This window comes from Hippoglossus stenolepis, chromosome 18, assembly GCF_022539355.2.
Source record: "Hippoglossus stenolepis isolate QCI-W04-F060 chromosome 18, HSTE1.2, whole genome shotgun sequence".
Lineage (NCBI taxonomy): Eukaryota > Metazoa > Chordata > Actinopteri > Pleuronectiformes > Pleuronectidae > Hippoglossus > Hippoglossus stenolepis.
The window spans coordinates 8,753,708-8,764,761 of NC_061500.1; the positions used below are offsets into that span (position 1 = coordinate 8,753,708).

The 11,054-nt window shown below is 42.3% G+C and overlaps 1 protein-coding gene across 1 annotated transcript; it reads left to right on the plus strand.

The window, feature by feature from the left end:
• Window positions 1-923: 923 nt before the first annotated feature.
• On the plus strand, window positions 924-7,816 carry LOC118098209 (glutathione hydrolase 5 proenzyme). The gene is made up of 12 exons (XM_035141828.2): window positions 924-1,181; window positions 2,588-2,715; window positions 2,810-2,905; window positions 3,842-4,037; window positions 4,702-4,868; window positions 4,996-5,142; window positions 5,306-5,436; window positions 5,630-5,814; window positions 5,912-6,003; window positions 6,124-6,233; window positions 6,314-6,424; window positions 6,702-7,816. Exons 1-12 carry the CDS (start codon window positions 1,009-1,011, stop codon window positions 6,846-6,848), a joined length of 1,683 nt encoding a protein of 560 aa, XP_034997719.2. The 5' UTR covers window positions 924-1,008; the 3' UTR covers window positions 6,849-7,816.
• The last annotated feature ends 3,238 nt before the right edge of the window (window positions 7,817-11,054 follow it).

Genomic DNA, 11,054 nt, shown 5'->3' on the forward strand with positions numbered 1-11,054 from the left:
CTGCTTGTTGCCGCTGCTTGTTGCCTCGCTGCTTGTTGCCTCGCTGCTTGTTGCCTCGCTGCTTTGATGCTTTGCTTCCACTGCTTGGCTTCGCCTTCACTGATATTAACTGATATTATTGGAGTTTCGGTTTATTTCATTTAAGTATGTTGATTATCGAACCTAGTTTAGCCGTGTCAAGAGCCTGCCCCATTGCCACGGCTGATTTTGTTTAATTTTGATATTCTTTTCTGAGTAATTTGGGCCTTAATTTAATTATTTTGTAACCTGGCGGCTGCCAACCCCATAGGTTTTTGGTATATTGTGTTTATTTGTACATTGGTTAATTTATTTTGCCTGTTACCCTACTGACTGTGTTCCCTTATCCCTCGTCGACCCATCCCACCATTGGTAGGCCTCAGCTCCTGATTAGGACCCACGTCCCTGTGTGACTGGATTTTACTGCCTTTTAAGACATGCTATTTTTGTAATATAAAGAATTATATTTTGTTAAAAAGAACCACATCTCTTGCCTCAGTATAATGAACCTGAATGCCTTGGTACAGGTATTACTAAATCTAAATAATTCTTCAGGTGAAATTCCTGAGGTGGCGTTGTCTGGCTTTTGATGACTTGATAAGGTATTATTTCTAACTAGCATTAAGCTTCCAAATGTTCCTAATCCTACTCTGATCGCCACACTTCCATCCACCTACAAGCACTTTTGGGAAGTTTTACGCACAGTACTGGTGATGTTGTGGTTCTTATTTCCCGGTCTTTAGTGTTGGGGAGGGGGGCAGAGTTGTTACAGACATTTACAGTAAGTATCCAGTTATTAAGTCATTCAGTCTCCTTCCTCTTCAGTTTCAATTCAGGGTGGATGATGGCCAGTTGATGGAGTGAGGAGGAGGAGGAGGAGGAGGAGGAGGACTGAACCCAGAAGATTTGACAGCCCAGATTATCATTAAACGCGTGCGCATTGAGAGGAAAGCAGCAACACTTTCTCCCGCAGTCTCAGCAGAGGGTTCAATGGCTAAATTAAAGTCCTGTCTGTTGAGCTGCTGTATCCTGGCGTGCGTGGTTTGCACCGTGGTTGTGCTCTGCGGGTGGATCGCGTCACGGGTGGAGACCACATGTCCCAGCGGCTGCTTCAGGCGCGCGGCCGTGTCTGCTGACTCGCAGCGCTGCTCTGACATTGGCAGGTAAGTCTCCTCCTGGAACCGCAAAGTTTGGTTTGATCTGTGGCTGATTTACTGTTTCCACAACCGGACAAGATCAGTGAGTGTTTCTGGAATACAAAAGTTTGTTTTTGTGCGTTAATAGACGGGTATGTTTTTTTTTATTGTTTACAACGCTTGGCTCTTTATTCACTGTGATAACTCCAGCTAATGTGAGTATTACCGGCCATGTGTGTGAGATAAAATGACCTGCTGAACAGTGTACAGACAAGCCATTGATTCTCCATTCATGTGAGATAAATATCACCTCATATCCCCAAACTGAAAAAAAGGCTTTGAAAGCTTGAAATCTAATATAAGGTAATGCATGACTCAAATTAGTAGTCATGTAAGGACATGTGATTGAACTGTACTTCAATTGAGAAGAGCTGTGGCAGATCTAGGGTTTTACTAAATCAGGGACCATGAAGGGGCCAGAAATAACAAAGAGGGGCCAATCATATGTTCAACATCTGCACATTAAGTCAAAATTTGCTTAAAAGCTGTTTTAATATCAGATTTCAAGCTTTCAAACAATGAGTGTCAACCTTTCAAAGCCTATTTTTTTCAGTTTGGGAACATGCCATGATTTTGCTCTCATAGTCCTCACTCCTGTTGGTTAATTCTCCTGTTGTGGTGTGATAGAAAACCAGCCTTTAAAACTCCCGGGGTGTCAGTCATTCTAATCAGCACTCTGCTCAATGGTTGAGTCCTACTCTAAATAAAGAGAAAGAAAAAGAGGTATGATTTATTTTTCCTGGAATGTGCATGAACGACTTCCAGCTTTTGTTTTCAGTTGCTGGAAGTTTTTTTTTATTGTCAGGAGTTAATTTCCAAGTTCACAGCAGAGACAATGACTGAGATCCATCAGGTTTCACAGGAACAGAGATGCACTGAGGCAACAGGCAACACGTCCACGTGATGGGAAACACTTTCAAGGACACGCCCTGACATTTATGTATTTATATATAGAAATCGAGAAAGTTTAAGACTGCTCCTTTGATCTGTCGCTCCGCCTCCTGTTGCTTCTCTGGGTCTGCCTGACCTACGGAACCAGAACATTCCCAACGCTGCCTTCTCGTGTCGCTCAGTAAACACGTCCAATCCCCATGCCAACTGAAAAGAACCCATAGGCTTTCTGAAAATTATCCAGTTTTCAGGCTACTTGCTCTATGAGGCCAAGAAAAAGTCTGCCTCAAGCACCAGGGCAGGGTTAAACCTGCCTCTTGGAAGCACACAACTATTTCATCTTGTAACCCTGAGCTCAGCACTGATAATCATTCAACATTTAAAAGGCTCTCTGTGTCAGCAAACACGTGCTGAGCAATCAGTGACTGACTGTGAGTTGACACATTTCCCATAAATCCTGTGAAAACTGGCTGTTTTTCCAGGCGCATGCTGCAGCAGGGCGGGTCGGCAGTAGATGGCACCATTGCAGCTCTTCTGTGCACGTCCTTGGTCAATCCTCAGAGCATGGGGATCGGAGGAGGGTCTATAGTCACTATAAGAAATAAAACAGGTGGGGCTCCTCTCATTCATCTACTGACACTTGGGTTTGGATTCTTCTAAAAAATGATATGTATTGATTCTTCTAATCTCTGATCTCTTCTCAGGCAGCGTTAAGGTCTACAACTTCAGAGAGACGGTCCCGCATTCATTCAAAAAAGACCTGTTGAAAGACTGTCCCAATAAATTCGAACCTTCCACAGGTGAGCAGAGTGGAGAATCAATGTCAAATCACTAATATTCTCCTTATGCAGTTGTTCTTCATAAACCCACTGAGAGAGATGTTTTACTAATCCACTATCTTGCAACTTTAACATGGTGTTTCAGGTGTCCCCTTATAAGCCTGTTAGAAATTAGAGGTAACACTTTATTACCTGCACCAAGGAGGTTATGTTTTCACCCCTGTCTGTTTGTTTGTTTGTGAGAATGATTAAACTACAGAATCGATTACTATGAAACTTTGTGGAAGCATGTGTCAGGGAAGAACCTATGGAATTTTGGTGGGGATCCAGATCATAGGGCGAATTCAGAACTTAAAAAAAATAAGAATAATCATTAATACTAATAATAATAACAATAACAATAACAATAACAATAATAAAGCATTTAAGAATTTGAAGGAACTCGAATACTTCTTTCAAAGGCTTGAAAGAGGTCAAAAAGAAAAACACATTAAAGATAAAAACAAAACTTTGTCACACATTGAAAGCAGTTCTAAAGAGGTGGGTTTTGAGTGGATGTCTGAGAGGTAGGAAGGAGCCTGGTCAGAGGGCTTTGTGGGTGAGGAGGAGGAGGTTCTGGACAACAGGGGCGATGTGGTCACGAGAGCAGGTGATGGCGAGATCTGGCTTCCTTTTGCCATTTTCACTGATTCCCGAGGGAATAATTCATGGGTCTTAATTTAAAAAGATCAGGCACATTAACTGTTATCGATATAGATATTTATGAGGTTGTGCAATTTGGTGCAGCTTGATTGAATTCAAAGGGACTGTTTGGCCTGGTGGAGGTATGCGCTTCTAGTTTTCACTGCACTGCTCCTCCTTTTATTTTACGCTCATCAGTCCATCGGAAGCTTTTATCACTCATGTTTCCTTTATGTGTTGAGTGCACCTGCACTGTTTAACCCTCCGACTCTGCAGGCAGCCAGTGGATCGGCGTGCCCGGAGAGCTGCGGGGCTACGAGGCCATTCACAAAAAGTACGGGAAGCTGCCCTGGGCCAAGCTGTTCGAGCCCACAATCAGACTGGCCAGAGAGGGATTCCCTTTGCCGCAGTATCTGGGAAAACTCCTGAATATCCCTTTGGTGAAACACATCGTGGAAAACTCATCTCTCTGGTACAGTGACTTTAGGGCTCGAAAAAGTTATCATTGTCAGCAAAGCTCAAGAATATCTGTTGTGAAGGAACGCTGACTCAAAGGGTCTAAATTCTCCGTTTAACTCATTTCACGTTTGTTTTATGTAACCTCCTTGATTAACAATTAATCCCGAGCATTTAACCATCAGGATTTCACGTTGTGTACTAGTACAGCCTGGTCTACTCGCTCACTCCAACACTTTCTGGATTAGTGGAAATGACTTATTTGCAAACAGTAAAAAAAAAGGTTCACTCTGTTTTTCTTACCGCAGCAATTTTGGAGCGGTTACCTGACCCACAAATAAAAGCAGCACTCGCATTCTTTCAGAAATATTTGTGAAATGTTGCTTTTTCCAAATGCCAGGTTTAGAAAGGGGTCGTCTGGGGGTTAATTGTGGTGTGAAAAGCTCTGTGAGAGTGAATCAAAGTGGGCGCTCGGATGCAGAAACTGAATATTTGAGAGTATTCAGCGATGCGTGTAATTCAGTAGATGATCTGACTGAGGTGAATTGCATGAAACAAACAGAGGTCACAGAGGTCACCCAAATGAAGCTGTATTGTACAAGTATACAATTGTTGTTTTGTTCTATTTATGACATGTTCTAATACATAGATTTTCTTCTTCATATTGACTTTCTTTCCAGTTTTGATCAAGTTATGTGCAACGAGAAGAAAACTGTTCTGAGCCATGGAGACACCCTGAAGTTTTCTAAACTAGCTGAAACCATGGAAACCGTAGCGGTGGAGGGGGCAGATGCCTTCTACACTGGCCAGATAGGAAAAGACTTAATCCAAGACATAAAAGACGAAGGTTGGGGCGGCGATGAAACACTGTTGGTTGGGGTTGCATGGGGGAATAGACGGAAAAAGCAAATGGGCTAAAAATTGCACACTTAAAGATAAACAAGCTGTCTTTATATTCTGCATGGTTCTTTTAGATGGGACGTTAACAATGGAGGATCTAAAGTCGTTCAAGGTGCGGGAGGAGGATGCATGGACGGTGCCTTTAGGAAATACTAAAATGCACATCCCGCCACCGCCTGCTGGGGGCGCCATGCTTGGCTTCGTTCTCAGACTCATGAAAGGTTTCAAGCGTTGTTTTTTCATTTTCTTTAGGATAAACTGAACTGAACTGAATCAACTTCTAGCATCTAATCATTTACTGTGAATGATAACGAATAGGAAAACTCAAAAGAGAGTAAAACAAAACGTTTTTTTAACGAACATTGTTGTTCTCTTGCTCCGCAGAGTTTTCCTTGACTCCAAACTACTTGAAAGGTGAAAAAAAGATTCAGATGTACCATCTTTACATAGAGGCACTTAAATTCGCTAACGGACAAAAGAGGAACATCAGAGATCCTGACTTTAATGACAAAAAGGTTGGCATCTTATTTCATTCACTTTCATCGTGTGGGGACCTAAATCTGTGGGGACTAAATAAAATCACGATCGAAGTGCACGGATCGCCAGAAGACCTCAAATATAACTTTTCAGTTGAGAGAATTTAGAGAATCCATTACCTTTACTGGGAGATTGTTAAGAGAGAATCTCATTGTGATGTTCTTTGTCCAGAGTGCAGATCATCTGAATGATCCCTCCTTCATTACTCACATCAGAGAGATGATCTCAAACCGAACCCATGAGAAATCCTACTACTACAAAGTCCCGCCGCCTCCCGATCAAGTCGGGACAACACACGTGTCCGTCATGGATGAAGACGGCCTGGTCGTCTCGGCCACCAGCACCATAAACCAATTGTGAGCAGGAAGAGGCCACTGTCTGATTCTGAGAAATGATGCTGTGGTACAAAGTTCATCCCCTCGGTTTATTGTGTGTGTGTGTTTTGTTGTATAGATTCGGAGGAGGCTTTTACTCCCCACGGACGGGCATCATCCTCAACAATGAGCTGGCCGACTTCTGTGGGCGAGCAGACTCAATGAGGGCAGGTAAAGTCACAGACAGGACCGGAGCCCTTTAGCCGGAGCCAATTGAATCTCAGACATTTACTCCTAACATAGACATTAAGTCTCTTTACAGTCTGATGTGGAGTCTAACTGTTTCCGTAGGTGAACAGCCTCCCTCCTCGATGACTCCAGTGATACTGGAGTCAGAGTCTGGAGGACTCCTCGTGATTGGTGGATCAGGAGGAAGCATGATCCTCTCAGCGGTTGCCTCGGTAACTCAGTTGAACTTTGCATACTTGTTTGTCCTGTTTTCTTATTTGTTTGCTGACGTGACGCTCCACTGTTGTTGCAGTCTTTAATAAATCACCTGTGGCTGGGGATGAGTCTGGAAGACGCCATCACTGCTCCCATCGTGTATGTTGATGCGAATAACAATGTGAACTTTGAGCCTGGTTTTGATAAGGTGAAGTATTTAATTTTTTCATCCTCACTTTCCATTAACTGCATTCAAATTCACCAGACTGTGAAATGAATAACATTTCTATTAAGTTCATGGATTCTGATGGAGATTATTGGGGGAGTAATCCCTACAAAGACAGATTTAATTGACCAGCGATCAGTATTAAACTCTGAAGTGGGAAGGATAAGTGGTATTAATGTGTGTGTGTGTGTGTGTGTGTGTGTGTGTGTGTGTGTGTGTGTGTGTGTGTGTGTGTGTGTGTGTGTGTGTGTGTCCTCAGACTGTGAGCGATGGCCTCATGGGTCTTGGACACCAAGTTGGAACCTGGGAATACTTCCTCAATGTAGTCAATGCTTTGGAGAAAGACAAAGACTGCATTGTAGCTGTATCAGACAAAAGAAAGTTTGGAGTGTCGTCTGGATACTGACAAGCGAGACGCTGAGGACGCAACGTCATCCCACAAAAATCCGCCCTGAAGACTGACTGAACCTTAAGCCTTAAGAGCAATGAATGTGCCGCATCCCTGATGACAGAATGTGAACAACAGGACGCAGGTAATCTCAAAGGATATTTGCAGTTTATCATAACTCCATCTTTTCTATCAAACTAGTCAGCAGTGTACCCTCCAAATTAATCACAGAGATCCTGGGAATCTGCAACACGCCTTAAGAAAAAGTTAGAGACGGAAAAATGATCAGTTTATCTTTTCAGTTGTAATCCAACTTTACGACACATTTCATTCCTCGTCAGATGTTCCCAGATCTCAGCAATTGACTTAGTGAGTTTGAGTTGAAGAAACAACGCCGTAACCAAAACTAGTCGTGACAAACTGTAGCTATCCTTTGAGCTGATTGGACCACTCAGATTTTCAGTACAGCAAATGAACACACCTCTAAAATGACGAACATGAAACAACTCCTGTTGAGATCTGCTTTTATAAAGTGAAGGACTACGCCCTCCTGACTGTAGCGTGTGCTCCAATGAGTAATAATAGCAGATCTACAGTACAGAACGACAAAGCCAACCCCGCGGCTGTGTAATACCAAGTCTGTAAACACCAGTGAAAATTTGATGTCGATGAGACGGATGTGTGAGTGGAAGGCTGTCGAAGGACGTCAGCTCCAACTTTGACTGTGACCTTTTCTATGAATGTGAAACCGCTTTATTCAGGTCCTGCAGCACCTTTTGATCTTCCTTTAAACAAGGAGGAAACGCTGTAGAATTTCCTTTTTCGAAAAAAAACTGAGCAGATTCTTAAGGAAGAAAATCCTTATACTTATTTTTTTACTCTGTTTTCTATTTTTTTAACATGTTTTGTAAAATTATTTCACATTTGTGCTACAATTCTTAACCGGGAAATATGTTTTGTCACAATAAATAAATCCCAAAACAAAACCTCTTGTTTATTGTCACCAGACGGTGCAGGTTGATTAGCTAACACCTACGAGACGCTTTTTGCCGCCCTCTACATCTCTTTAAACATTTATCCCTTGTTGTATGATCAGCAATAAACAACACCATGTTTTCCTCATTCCACGGCAGCACTGAAACAATAGACGCACTAATGGGATGCATTTCAGTGGAGAGACTCATGAATTAATGATGATTTCTGAAGTGGATCCTGCTCCGTTTTCCTTCGAGCCAAGAGATGTGAATTATGAGAACATGCAAATCTTTTGTCTGTCTGAAGCCGCAGCGTCTTTGTTGTATGACAAATGAGTTAATGTGGATAAGCTGTGACTGTGATAAGCCCTGGTGTGGTGATATCACCCTCTTTGTACAAACAGCCACTTAAAGTGAGCGAGTGTGAGGAGAGGAGGCCTCCAGTCTTATCGGAGAATTGTGTCGATTCTCTTCAACTTCGAGCACATTTTTAGCCACTGTTGGGACATGGTTTTTGTGAAACCACACTTCGGCCTACATGTCCCATCAAAAGCCTGAAGCCGCATGTCCCTCCAGGACTCAGTCTCCCAGGGGCCATCAAAAGCCTGAAGCCGCATGTCCCTCCAGGACTCAGTCTCCCAGGGGCCATCAAAAGCCTGAAGCCGCATGTCCTTCCAGGACTCAGTCTTCCAGGGGCCATCAAAAGCCTGAAGCTGCATGTCCCTCCAGGACTCAGTCTCCCAGGGGCCATCAACATCACAGAGGTGTGAAAACCCCCCCAGGGACACAGGTTTCAACTCCCATTGGTCACTCTGGACCCCATGACCTGTGAGGTCATCGGGCCAATATAAGGCCAGGTCTCCCCCTCTTCACTCTCTTTCTACAATCCCTCCAAGGAGAGAAGGCTTTCCAGCCTCTTTCCCTGCATCGCTGAGGGAAGAAGCCTGGCTTCTCCAGCTCACATCTTCTCTTTCCATCCAACTCTTCGAGAGGAGCACAAAGGTGCAGCTTCCAGCTCATCTCACCAAGGAAACCTCCTCGCACTCCAAGCTCTACCAACCCTTCAAGCAGCAACTCGATGTCCTGCTGGAGAACTTCAAACAGCAACTGAACTCAACAGAATCACCAAGGCAGGAGCCACAAACCAGCAAGACGACTTCACAAAACTGCGAACTGCACAGCAACTCTTTTTCCCCTTTCCACGGACGGGTAACACAACTGGGCTTAGTAATTATACTAGGCTAAGCAAGACTGTTTATTCGATTCTGTGTGATGTTTATAAGTTTGATTTGTGTTGTGATATTTTGGTTATAAGTTGGTTAAAGTAATGTTAGTTTGTTATGCCCTTCACAGTCTGTCTGTGCATTTCACTCAACACTATTTCTCTAACTTGGCACAAATACATACACAGACACACGCATAACTCTTCACCTACTTAGCTCTGAACCCCGCTACATGTTGTAAAGATTCCAATAGGGGGGGGGAAGGGTGTTATCTTCAAAGTGGCCAGCCGCCATTTTGGAAGCACATAGACACACACATGCATACTCACATACCTATCTTTGTTTAGTAAGTACACCGTTAGTAATTTGTGTTTTTATACTTTATTATATTCATAATAAATGTTTTTCATTCACAAATGTTTTTTTCATTAATGTTGCATAAGTGAATTTGGCCAACCTCTACACTGTCAAGAACTCCATATCCTTCAACTTAGCTAACTATCTATATGGTAATTTTGGTTATAGTTATTAATTTAGTTGTTAATCAGAGTTCCAAATTTGTAGTTAGTACCTTGATGAGACTTCATCAATAAATTGGCTATCTTTTCCCTTCCTTCGAAGGGTGGTGCCCCGAGGTAACTTTAATCAATTAAAGTTATTATTTAATATTAATAATAAAATATTTATATTTTATATTTTATTTTGATAACCACATTTATTGAATGCCGAAAGGCACACCATTTTATGGTATCACGTTTAATGCATTATTGCACAACACCACAATGTCGCCTGATGAAGCAAAGTCAATTTGAAACTACCGTGATGCACTCGAGGCAGATGGGGGTGAATTAAAACGATGAAGACTTTGATATACACACAGATGTAAGGTTGTGTTTTGTGAGTTGTAGAAGTGAGGTCATCTTTAATTGGGCCTTAAAGTAAAACTCCAGGTGGACAACAAATTTTTACATTCACCATCTCCTCACACACAAGATATTTTACCATTACCTCTGCAGACGGGAAACTAAGGCAAATAAAAGATATTGCACTGGCAAACGTAGTATATATATAAAAAAAACAAATTCCAACAACAATAGGAACAAAACGAAGAAATGAGAAATCATTAAAAGTTGTTGGATTTAACAATATATACATTTATTGGAGATTGAAATACGCCTGGTTTAGGTAGAACTGATGCCATGAATTCCAGCTTCAGCTTCTCAGAGCAGGCAGAGAGGTAACAGTGGAACAAGATCAAGTAGATGTGACAAACTGCAAAACAGAAACTCAACCTATTTATTCATTTTCAGGGTTTGATCAACCACAACAGGAATCTTTAAACGTTGACGAGCTGTTGGAAGTCGTTAGGTTTTATTGTGCGTATTCTGGGAATCATATCAGGACTCTGGAATCTTTGGGTAGGGAGTGAGCTCTTCATCCATAACCATTCTAATCGGCGTCTGTGTCTGGTCTTGTTTGTGTTAAACCTCATCAGTCTTCAACCGAGTTGTGTCCGAGTACAAAGCAAGTGCTCCAGTTCTTCATGTTTTTATCCAGGATGCTTTGGGACCTGACTGGGCAAGCATCCCAGCATGCATTTCACATCAACCGTAAATATAGATAAAATTCATATCTCTCTTGGCTCTATATAAATAGATTTTTAAACAAGGCATTCTGACGAGCTGGTGATGTCGGTGAAGAACACCGGCGTCGCAGTTGCAAATCCTCCTCTTCTGAGACGTCTGGAGCAATTTTAAATTTCAAATACTGTGAACTGAGAAAGAACTCAAGTCTTTACTCCCCCGCACAGTCCTGAGGAGAGATCTACACGAGTAAATTAAGTCCAAGCAGCACCGTGGGTGTGCTGTAGCTCAAACAATAAAAATAAACTGACGCTTTATGTGTCTACAATCTGCAAAACAAACAATGATTGGTACCCAGGTGGTGAAAAGCTAAATATTTGTTCTTTTTCTTGTTTTTGTCGCTTGTCACTCGGCAAAGTTTCACAAACAAAGAATCCATTTTCT